We start from the raw sequence: 11,787 nt of genomic DNA, 5'->3' as shown, positions 1-11,787 counted from the left end.
AACATTTCCTGGCACATAGTAGGTACTCAATAAATAGTTAAATTGAAGATAAAGAAGTCACAAAATTTATTTGAGGGAGCAGGAGAAACCCACGGAAAAACTTTGTTTCTTCCCTCCCTGGAATACTAAAAGCTCAGTACCCTCAGATGAGGGTAGTAGGTTAAAAATCTGACATGGAAGCCACCTCCTTTCTTCACTCATGCACACGCGCACACACGTGTGCGTGCGTACACTCATGCACATGCGCACACACAGACACACACACACGCATGCATGTGTGCACGTATGTGTCTGGTAGTTCTGGGATGACCATCTGGTCCTGAGCAGACATTTCACTCTGTGGCGACCTTGGTCAACATTCCTCTGTGCTGTTCCCTTCAACGCCTGGAAGATTACCTTGATTTTTTTTTCTTCCAATTTTTAACATGCAGCATTGTCTGCTTGGTAATTGTCAGAGTACCCAGGAAAGCAAGAGTGGGAGGAGACATGAAAGCTTGCTGAAGTTGCCAGGCACCACGAAAGGAGAACCATCCATAGCAAGGAGCCCAGCACCCCAGCTCCGCTCCCAAACAGGCATGTCTCAGTGAACCTGTGCTTTTAGATGTCAGTGGATATGAGTATGAGAGAGGGTGACCCAGGTGAGTGACAAGCTGTATCCAAAGTGGAAATGAAAGAAATGAAGGAAAAAACTCATATATTAATATACTAGAAATATGTCATAGCTCCCAGAGACAAATACTGTGAGCATTTTGGGAGTGTCAGATTGTCAGTATTTTAATTTTTAATACTTTTCTGTAGGTCAGATTTTCTTTACAGTGATCATTTATTGCTTTTATACTTTAGAAAAAGATGTTTTAAATGGAAATGTCTTAATGAAAGTAATGAAAGTAATTATTGAAATGTATGAAATAATTATTACTTCGAAGGGTCACTTTTGGAAACTTTAGCAATGAGTTTTAAGAAAAGCTTAAAGTTATTTTCCTGTGTGCTTCTGGAATCTGAGCCATGCTTTGGGGATAAAGGACTGTAGGGTAACTGATCTTCTGGGACTGTACTTCCTGAAAGGAAGGTAGAAAGATGTGATCTAATATTTAATTGGAACTTGTTTCTATTGATCATGATTCGCAATGTAGTCGAAGTAATCTTGTTATTAGGAAGCAGACAGGCATGAGTGTGTGCACGTGTGTGTGTGTATGTGTGTTTTATTTCTGCCTTCCAAATAGTTTTGTTATGTTTTAAGACTTCTGTTCATCAACCTGAAGATCTCTAGGTGTATGACATTATTGGAATAATCATAACTATCTAACAACAGAATAATAATGGATAACTAGAACTGGCTAGTTATCCAGTCCTTTCTAGAGATTCTTCGTGTGGATTGATACATATATTCCTGCTTTGCAACAACTGCATGTGAGTCTTTACTGCAAATGAGAGTTGCCTGCACAGTTGCCCACATGGTACCTTGAAACTTGACACTAGAACAATAACATTGAATATACTGGGTTTTTTTTCCTTTTTCTCTGAATACACAGAGTGCTTCTGATCACTGAATTTGCATAATAGTATCCTAACACCGTATTGACATCTTAACTATGGTTCTCCCTTCCTGACCATCTGCCCAAGCTCCCAGAAGAAGGAAGCCTCTTCTCATATATCACTACCTCTGTTTACAAGTCAGTCTGATTTCTTGGTCATCAGCCTCTCTGCCCCTGAGGTCTGCTGCTTGAGGGAGAAAAGGTTCTAATGGTTGACGTTTGTGGCAGAAGAAATCTGTTTACTGTCTAGAAAGGTATTTGTAGGAAGTCTGGTTTTCTGGCGAGGAAAGGCCCCCTCCATGTCTGCTTCGTCTAGCCCCACTGGTGTCCCTTCATCCCTGCGGGTAGATTTTCAGGTTGGCTGTCCTCCTTGGCATTCCCATTCCTGCTCTCTCCTTCTTCTTCCCAGTGGCGCCAGCTCCAGCTCTGCTTTTGCTGTGGATCATGTTTGTGGGTAACGCAGCTCACTGCTTCCGTCCTCTCTGCTGGGAGCTGTTTATCCCATTTGCTGTCTGCCTCCTCCTACCTTTTCTGACTCCCTTCCTGGGCTGCAATGCCACCACATAGAAATTGAACAGAAATGTGCTGAAACAATTATCGGTTGATTTTAGACAGAAGTCTGGACGCGGTGAAATACAGCGATACCAAATGGAGACCCGATCCCATAAGAGGAAATAAAGTTTTAACCTGCAGCCAAAAGTTGAAGCCTTAACCAAAAAAAAAAACAAAAAAACAAACAAAAAAAAAAAAAAAGGGAGAAAAAATATCTACCAGCCTTGTCCATGTAAAACGCTTGTTCTGTTCTGTTTTCTTTTCTTTTCTTTTTTTCTCTCTCTTTCTTTTCTTTTTCTTCTTCCTTTCTTTGCTTTTTTCCTTTCTGTATTTTTTTTTTTTTTTCGAGACAGAGTCTTGTTCTGTCACTCAGGCTGGAGTGAAGTGGTGCCATCACGACTCACTGCAGCCTCGAACTGCTGGGCTCAAGTGGTCCTCCCATCTCAGCCTCTAGAGTAGCTCGGACCACAGGCACATACCACCATGCTTGGCTAGTTGTTTTTTCTTTTTCTTTTTCTTTTTTTTTTTTTTTTAGTAGAGTTAGAGTCTTACTATGTTGCCCAGGCTGGGCTTGAACTCCTGTGCTCAAGCAGTCCTCCTGCCTCAGCCTCCCAATGTGCTGGGATTACATGTTTGAGCCACCACACTCAACCTCTTGTTTCTTAAAAGGCTACAAATTAACTTGACTTTATTTTATTTCATCTTCCATGTATTGTAATTGGAGGTGGTTTTAGGTTTTCTCTCTCCTTTAAAAGTAAAAGAATAAAGCAAACAACACTTGCTTGAAAAGCTGTGCGATTAGAGTACTCATTGTTACTGCCTCTTCCTTCCTCTTTCGTGGCCTCCATGTCCACGGAGGAGCATGCATCATGCAAAAGAATGCCTTGCCTGCTCCTCTGCAGCACGCAACATGCAGAAAAATGCCTTCTCCCTCCACTGCAGGACACCGCATGCAGAAGAATGCCTTCCCTCCTTCTCTGCAGCATGCAACCTGCAGAAGAATGCCTTTCCCGCCACTGCAGTATGCAACGTGCAAAAGAATGCCTCCCCCTGCAGTATGCAACATGGAGAATAACACCTTCCCCACCTCTGCAGCATGCAACGTGCAGAAGAATACCTCCCCCCCGCAGCACACAACATGCAACAGAATGCCTGCCTTCCCCTCTGCGGCAGCCTCTCACTTGCCAAAAGGACACAGCAAAAGAGTTCTCAACTCACCTGCAGGTGCCTATGCAGAGTGGGTGTTCGACAGACACCCAAGCCTGCCAACCTCTCTTAACTGGTTTCCAGTTAGATGCTGTAGTTTTGGGGCTGGCTGGAGGAGAACCCAGGTGAGAGGAAGAGGTGAGACGCTACGTATAAAATGCAGACCTGAGAGCTTTGCAAAGGTGTTGAGGGCAGAAGGCAGTCTGGGGCTGCTTGTGTTCATGGCAAAGAGCATTAGGGCTCGTAGGAGATGCTGAGGGCCACCCTGCAGTTGAGTTGAGAAATTGATGTTTATGTTGATGGCCCAGAGACAATGACACAAGCTTGGGTTACTGGAGCTCTTAAGACACAGTTGGTTGTAAGATGGCCCAGATTCTGCAGGGAGAAAACGTCACCGCCCGGAACATCAGCATATGGAGGAAATGTGTGGTTTACACTCAGGGAGGCCTGCTTTGTTCAGAAAGGTCTTTTTGGTTGAGTGGTTGGTTGAAGTCTGTTTTAAGAGGGCAGGAGGCTGCACAGAGCTGACTCAAAACCTCAGAGACAATCTTTCTCTTCCTGAATGAATGAATGTTCTAAAGAGCTAAGTTTCATCTTCAATACGAGAATACCTTTAACACAATTTAAACTAATCTGGATATAAAGGATTCTAATGCGAGTTCTGTATGTTATTTACCTGCCTTCGGCTATTAAAGTTCCCGGGGCAGCTGTACCCTCCTGGCTCGCGTGTCTGCTTTTCATAGTTTCTTGCTCTTCCTCTGAGATGTGACTGACAGTCTTGCTGTCATACTGGTTTCTCTCCTTAGCAACCACTCATGCTTTCTGGTTTTCTACTGTGAGCAAAATTGCCATGGTTATGAGAACTGTGTGCGTGTGGGGAGCCACTGGCTCAACAGGGGCTCGTATAAGAACATCAAAGATTTGTACAATATTTGGAGAGACACAATAAAGTATCTTTTTCTATCAGATTGGCTAATGGCAGCATTTTCTGGCCAATGGAGGTAAAATGTCCTGAAAAAGACCCACCTTTTTCTCATGTTGTCCTAAGGACCTGCATGGGCTGGCGGTGTCCCCACCTAGCCCAGATGCATGCCTCTTCTCGGCTGTTCTTGATGATGTGTCATTGAGGTCCTTGAAATTCCACCACCCCCAGTCCCTGCCCTGCATGGGTTTCCATAGGGCTCACATTTCACTGCAGGTGAACTTATCCCTAAGGCCTACAGTTGAACATGGTGAGGTCGGAAACAGAAAATCCAGACCAGCCTGCTCCCCTGATGCTACTCCTGCCTGCCAGCATGCCCGGACACATGCCAGCCCTGCCTGATGCCAACCGTGATCATCCCCTGGTGTCCAGGACTCATTCATCCCTTGCTACTTTCTTCCCCAGCATCATATCCTATAAACTCACATGAAAGCTATGGCCCAGCCAACCTGCTGAAGCCTCCTCTGGAAGCTTTTATCTAACAGATACAATGATGTCCTTACCTTAAAACAGCTAGCTTTTGCTGGACGTGGTGGCTCATGCCTGTAATTCCAGCACTTTAGGAGGCTGAGGTGGGGAGATCATGAGGTCAAGAGATCAAGACCATCCTGGCCAACATATTAAAACCCGTCTCCACTGAAAATACAAGAATTAGCTGGGCATGGCGGCGGGCACCTATAATCCCAGCTACTCAGGAGGCTGAGGCAGGAGAATTGCTTGAACCCAGAAGGCGGAAGTTGCAGTGAGCCGAGACTGTGCCACTTCAAGCTGGTGACAGAACGAGACTCTGTCTAAAAAAAAAAAAAAAAAAAAAAGCTAGCTTTGTGCTTGCTAGTCAGAATTTTGGTACAAAAACATATTGGTTAAGGGTAGCTATATAGGTGGGAAAATTAGAGACAAAAGGAATGTGGAGTAACCCACAGTTGAGGTGAGTGGTCCTGTCTCGTAGAATGTGGGTGGGTGCCATCCAAGAGCAGCTCAGATGTCTGAAGCCCCGGAAAAATTCCACTTCTTAATCTAGGAGGTAACTTTGTGGGTGCTCTGTTTAATATTTCTACATGGTAAACATAATGTATTTCGCAGTAAAAGTGAACTTGAGGAAGGCATAAATGGGTACCGCGTCATGACCCAAGGGGCTCTTCTATGAGTCAAGGATATGAGTTCAATAGAAGGAATTTACAACTGTTGGGCAGAATCCTTTGGTTGCTTTTTGTTCACTTCCTGCTGCATAGCTCAGTTCTGGGATAATCAAGTTTGTGAGATTGTTGCGCTGTGGCATGAGAAAAGGGGATATGGGGAATGTTTCTATTTAAAGGACAGTCATGATGGCCTAGCCCTCTCCATATGGCAGACTCAGGAGCGGGGCTTTGAACGCCCGTCCAGTGGATGGAAATGCCTGGGATAGGTGACTTCGTTGGCAGGCTGCTCTTGAGGTGGCCAAAGCCTGCGGTGGCCGTGGGTCCTCGCTGGGGTTATGCAGTTTGGAATGTTGGGCATGAACAGAGAACTCTCAGTCCCACCCACACGTGGAGTGCATGAGAGGAGAAGAGCACACGTGCCGCCTTGTCCTGCAAGGGTCCACCTGAGGGTGACTGCACAGTCGACGATTGTACATTTCAGAATGCACAAAATGAGACCTGATCAATCAGTTGTCAGAAAAGTCCTCTTTGGCTGCATATTTCTTTTCTGCAGTGCACTAACTACCTTCTACTTTCTCTGAGTTGGTTTAATTCTTTCAAGTCACAGCCTGAACATCTGACTTACATAAGCTCATTCACATAAAAAGTTACAGTAAACCAGAGATAGATGAATAGATAGATGATAGATAGATAGATTAAAATATTGATCGGTTGATCTTATAAATCTATAAATAAATAGTTAATTTAAAAAAATCTAACTCCAGGATGGATCCCTGTCACCTGGCAGATTGAGACTGCATCACTGATAACTAATTTGGTTTTTGATTCTGTCAGAGAGCTCCAACAAAAGAAGGTGGTGTATGACTATTTTTGGGCTTTTTCTGTCTGCAATCTTTTGTACTTAAACGGAACCAATGTTTTGAAATAAGAGTCTGGAAACGTTTTTCTGTACAGTTTAGCAAAGTCAACTTTACAATAGGTAGACAAACATCTCCAGATGACAAAGGCTGATAACAATTTCTTTCTTTTTGGTACTTTCTGTGTATCCAACACTGGGGCCTGCAGGCACTTTTGACCTACATTCTGTTTATTTGCATGTAAGAACATGGAAAGCTGGGTTTCCCCTCTTGGTGAATAAGAAAATTGATGGCTCTCAGGTGGCCTCACCTGTGCTGGATCCCACGGCCAGGAAGGTGCTTTGGGGGCCCTCTAGCCCTAGAGTCTTCGCTCTTCCCTCTGTACTACACAGCCTGGCCTTGCCCCACACAGCCTGCTTCCACTGGCTGGAGCAGTGGGGACTCCAGGACAGAGGGGGTGGAACAAATGACAGACTTCTGAGAAATTGATGAGAGAGGTTGGTAGTCATGAGCTCAATTCCTTTTTATATATAAGACGTTTGAGAAAACATAGCAAGAATATTCTTATAACTTTTATTATTCCAGGGATTCCCAATATGTTTTTTTCTGTCCCAACACACAGGAAGGCTAGGACGCATTCCCACTGGCAGCAATGGTGGGGCCATTTCTCTTGGGTGGCATCAGCATGGGGGGCTGACAACTTGGTGCAGTCCCTCCCTTATTTAAAAAGAATAACTCTTTAAAAAATGTATAGGGCATTCCAAAATAAAAGAGGTTTAAAAAAATCAGAGTACAAAATGGGTGGTGGAAAGAAAGCCTGTTTTCCACTCCCAATTCCTAGTGTTACATTGCCCTCTCCTGAGACAACAGTCTCCTGTCTGTTCTGTGTCCTTTGAGAGAGATCTGAGTCTAAAAGCATTTACTGGGGAAACACACTGTCCTGCATTTTGCTTTGTTCACTAGATAATGTATCTTACAGATTAACCCACATCCACACAAGAGCATCTGCCTCATTCTTTTTAACCGTTGCAGAGCATGGATGTACCATCATTTATTTAATTAGTCCCCATCAATGGACATAGGGTGGTTCCCAGGCTTTTGATAGTACAATGTGGGAACAAGTGACATGTTGTACACGTCTTTAAACCCACCACTTTATTAGAGCTATGCACATTGACTCGATAAATTGTTTCCTACCTCTGTATTTTCCATAGTACGTAACTCGGCACCAATGCTTCTGCAATAGTAATCATAACGAACATTTGTTCAAAGCTGATTGGGCATCAGGAACTGTGCTAAACACTCTATATAAATTACTATTTCATTATAACATTACCTCAATTTTCATGTTTGAGATTTATATAATATAGATATGTTGTTATATATAATATAATCATATAAATTATATAAAAGATATAATTTGTTATAGAAATAAACTTATTACAGAAACCTAAATAATATAATAATAAATAATTTAATATTAGTCCATTATATTATTGCCTCACCTCAATTTTATAGGTGAGGCTGGAAAGTTTAAATGTAGCAGAGGTGGGATTTGAACTCAGGTACTCTGGCCCCAGAATCAAGGTGCTAACTCACTCTATTGCTCACTGAAGATAATGTAATATGAGTTCCTAAGGACACCACCGAGCACAGTCTCTTTCAAGCCCAATCCAGGACAGCCCTGTATAGAGATGGAGCTCCTAACTGAACTTGCAGTACTGTACTCCCCCTCAAGTTTGTCCCAAGAAAAGCACCATGTGCGGTAGATGTCAGTACTTTAGATTGGATTCACAAGAGATTTTGAGCACAATTCTCATTTTATTTTTAGTACACACAAAAGTATTTTCTGGAAGCAGCAAGAGGCAGCAAGGAGAAGTATGCATGACTCTGTCTGCTCCTCCAGTGGAACAGCAGCCCACTAGACATTTCCTTCCCATTGGGGATAGCTCTCCAAGCGATGACTGTCTGTCTAGAGACCTTTCTGAACCCACAGAGGGACGACATCAAAGCTTTCTGAAACCCAGAATCCCTTTTCCTGGGTTTCTTTGCCCCTTACAAGATGTATGTGCATCTCAACAGGAAGACAGTGGTGTTCAGATAGAAAGCAAGTTCCCCAAAGGTAAGGAGCGAGGGTGGTGGGTGACATCATTCTGTCTTGACAGTCGATAAAAAGTTGTTGATTACCTACTTGGACCTTGTGCATACCGTCACTGTTCACCTGAGGAAGCCTCCCCTTCTCCAACTGGGAGAGCAGAGAGGGGACAAATTGTTGCCACGTAAGAACCTCCCAAGCACCCAGGAGGCAGCCCTATGTGGGTCAGGGATTTTCCAAGCCCACTGTGTGCAAGGCCAGTACCCACTGTGGCTGAGAGAAGACCACACCCAGGTGCACAGCAGACTCCCAGGCTCAGCTAAGGAAAGTTGGAGATGCAGGTGTGTGTGGCTGCTCTGAAGGCAGCAGGTCCGCTGGGTTGACTGTGCCCCGTGACTAACGAGCAGGGATAATGACTAAGGGGCGAGGCTCCCACAGGTGCCCAGCACTTAACAAGCATGAGACACTGGAACTCACGTGCCCAAAAGGTAGGTCCCAAACTCAGCCTCCCACAGAAGAAGAAACCAAGAATTAGGACACAGTCATCATTTCTCTGGGCGTCAAGTTGCTGACCACTACTGAATGGTGCAACAATGACATAGAAAGGACATAAGAGCACATTGGAAAAACGTCCTGTGGCACCTGGTTATGTCAGCAGGAAAATTTATATTTCCTGTCCCTCTAAAGATGTTCTCTAAGAACTACGGAAAAGGACAGAAAGATGTCAGCTTGGGTTGTAAAATTTAAATTGGTTATGGCAATTGATAAAAGTAATTTCACTTGGAACCCAAGTTAATCCCTAGCTTCTCATTCATTAATCGTTTAGAGAAGCATTTATTAAGCATCTACTGCATGCCAGACACTGTGCTTTATATCCCCTGCCCTCTAGGCTCTCAGTTGGTGCAGGAAACAGCAGCATAGTTCTGTCTGTGTGATGGGCCATGGGGAAGCCGAGGACAGCCCCTGACACTCCAAGGAGGGTCTGTGCAGAGGCACCTTTGCCAAGGAAGTGATTTGAGCAGGAACTTGAAAGTATATTTGACGTTTTCAAATCAGACCTGAGGGCAGAGGGAAAGGTACACACGAGACAAGGAGCTGGGACAGGAAGAACGTGGTTGATGTGGGGACCTGCAGAGGGTCGGGCCAGGACCCAAGGGTTGTGGGGGTAGCAGTGGCTGGCGTGAGTCTGCAGGGGTCACGTGCATCAGGTTGGAAGGCCTTTCTAAACTCACTTAGGAAGTCTGGATTGAAGGCAGAGCCAAGCCTTTGAAAAGGAAGAGACATAATTAGATTTGCTTGAGAGGAAACTACTGCCTCGTGTGCAATGTGGAGGACAGATGGGAGAGGAGCGCGGCTGGGGCCTGAGGCCCAGCCGACGAGGAGAGCGTGGAGTCACTGTGCAGGAGGGGCCGCGGCTGCAGAGATGCTCGGGATCCAGGGATGGGTCTTTGAGCAGTGAAAAGGTGGGAATGTTAGGGTTGGCCCTGGGGTTTCTGGTTCTGGTGCTGGGGAGAATGATGGAGAAGGAGGCGGAGAAATTGTGGCTTCCTCCCCTGTGTACAGGGTGAACTAGAAAACGTGCTCACAAGAAGACATGGAAGCAGTGTGGCAGAAGGCAAGCTTAACTCCACAGGAGGGGGTTGGGGCTAGTGTTAGGCCTGAAGGGGCAGCAGGAGACAGGCGGTGGGTGGGGCAGAGTGGTCACAGGGAAATTTTCCAGAAGGAACCAGAGCAAATGCTCAGAAAAATGAAAGAGCATGACTGGAAACCTAAGTGGTGTGCTGTTGTTAGAGACTCCAAAGCGACCGCTGCTGGTGGGATGCCCACCATGAACGGCCATGAAAAGTCCACTTGGCTTGGGCTTGTAGGTAACAGGAACTGTGGGTAGGTCTTGAGCAGAGGTTGGACAGCTGACCCAGGCAAGGGATGACCCAGGCATAAATGGTGAGTTGTAGTCGTTGTAATTGTGGAGATGCATCCTATGGACAGGTGAGCCTCCAGAAGGCCACCTCCACACTCGCCACAGAATGAGCTCCTTTTGGGCACCTAGCCTGGTGCTGTGGAGAGAAGGAGGGTGGATATGATATGGTCCAGCCCTCGAGGGAGTCCTCGCTGATGGGGTGAAAACATCATCTTCCAAACCCTCCCCTGGTTATAGATGCTGCTGAGTGAGCGACGTGTGTTCCCTGGGGTGACGTAGCAGAGGCAGGGATGGGTCCTGCCTTGGGAAGGGGAGAGAGGCTTTTGGAAGGTTTGGACTCAGCCTGGAGGTGGGAGTCCACTGGGCAGAGGAATCAAAGGGGCTTTGTGAAGATAGGCGAGCCTGTGGGTGAGGAGTGAGGGACAGGCTGCCATGCGTTTCAGAACCGGGGTGGTTTCAGGGCGCTGTGTTGAGGGGAAGATGCAGTGAGGCAAGCAGTGGGGCTCATATGGGAGGGGTGGACTAAGGACACAGTGAAGGATGTTGTGTTGCAGGCTGAGGCCCGTAAGTGCCCAGTGAATACTCATTAATCCCCAATCCATCAGAAACGGTCCTGCCTGAGATGCTGTTGGATCCATTCATGTTCGGACTTTTTCCACAAGGGAAAGTCAAAATGGCCCCAGGAAGAGCCCAAAACCAGCCTTGAGCGAGAAGTCATCCCAATTACTTATGCAAAGCCAGTGGTCGTCTCCAGCAAGTGCAGGGGAGGACTCTCTAATTGAATACCAGCGCTCTGTCCTTATATCATCAGTGTAGCAAGCACTGGGTAGATTAATACACTGTCCCAAAACAACCCAACTGTGATAATTGGACAGGACACACTTAATATGAAGCACTGAATAGAAAAGTTTCTTTTCATTTTGAGCAAAGCCATCCTAACCATCAGAAGCCTAGGGAATACCTCCCTGGCATAATTAGCCGGTCCTGAAGTCTGGCTGAATGCAAATGCTCTTCCTTGTGACCAGGGCGGCCGGGGGCTCTATGATGAGGCATGATCTTGTCAGCTTAACGAGGCCCATTAATAATCCACTGGCGTTTCTATTTTCAAAATTGTCTTCTGTGTCTAATGGTATTGAGGAGTCAGGCGAAAATCACTTGGTGCCCTCTAAATGGGATTCTAAATCTTCTCTCCTAGGAGATTACACGTGCTGTGACTTGGTTGTAAAAATAAAGGAATGTAAGAAGAGTGAGGACCCCACCACGCCTGAGCCCGCCACAGCAGCACCCTCGCCAGCACCCCCTGAGACAGCAGGGAGCCCTGGCCTGTCTGAAGACTGTTCTGAGCCTCAGCAAATGCCTACAAGATCCTTGACCTTGCAAGTAAGGCCTTCTGTGTGTCGTGGCTTGATTCCTGCCAAAGGGAGAGGTTTCCTAGGGAGTCCGTGAGCACACACTCCCTCACTTCCACCTCTGAGGCTGGAAACCTGATTTCACTTCATA

The 11,787-nt window shown here is 45.8% G+C and overlaps 1 protein-coding gene across 2 annotated transcripts in view; it reads left to right on the top strand.

Moving 5' to 3' along the window:
• C9H10orf90 (chromosome 9 C10orf90 homolog) overlaps nt 1-11,787 on the top strand; it is a 238,166-nt gene that overhangs the window by 197,468 nt on the left and 28,911 nt on the right. For both annotated transcript variants that reach the window (XM_028826995.2, XM_077947867.1), the window contains one exon: nt 11,483-11,667. In XM_028826995.2, the coding sequence (XP_028682828.2) occupies nt 11,483-11,667 (185 nt within the window). The remainder of the gene's footprint in view (nt 1-11,482; nt 11,668-11,787) is intronic.

The sequence above is a fragment of the Macaca mulatta genome, chromosome 9 (assembly GCF_049350105.2).
Source record: "Macaca mulatta isolate MMU2019108-1 chromosome 9, T2T-MMU8v2.0, whole genome shotgun sequence".
NCBI lineage: Eukaryota > Metazoa > Chordata > Mammalia > Primates > Cercopithecidae > Macaca > Macaca mulatta.
Note: the sequence above shows the minus strand (reverse complement) of the source record. Positions and strands in the feature narration are given on the sequence as shown.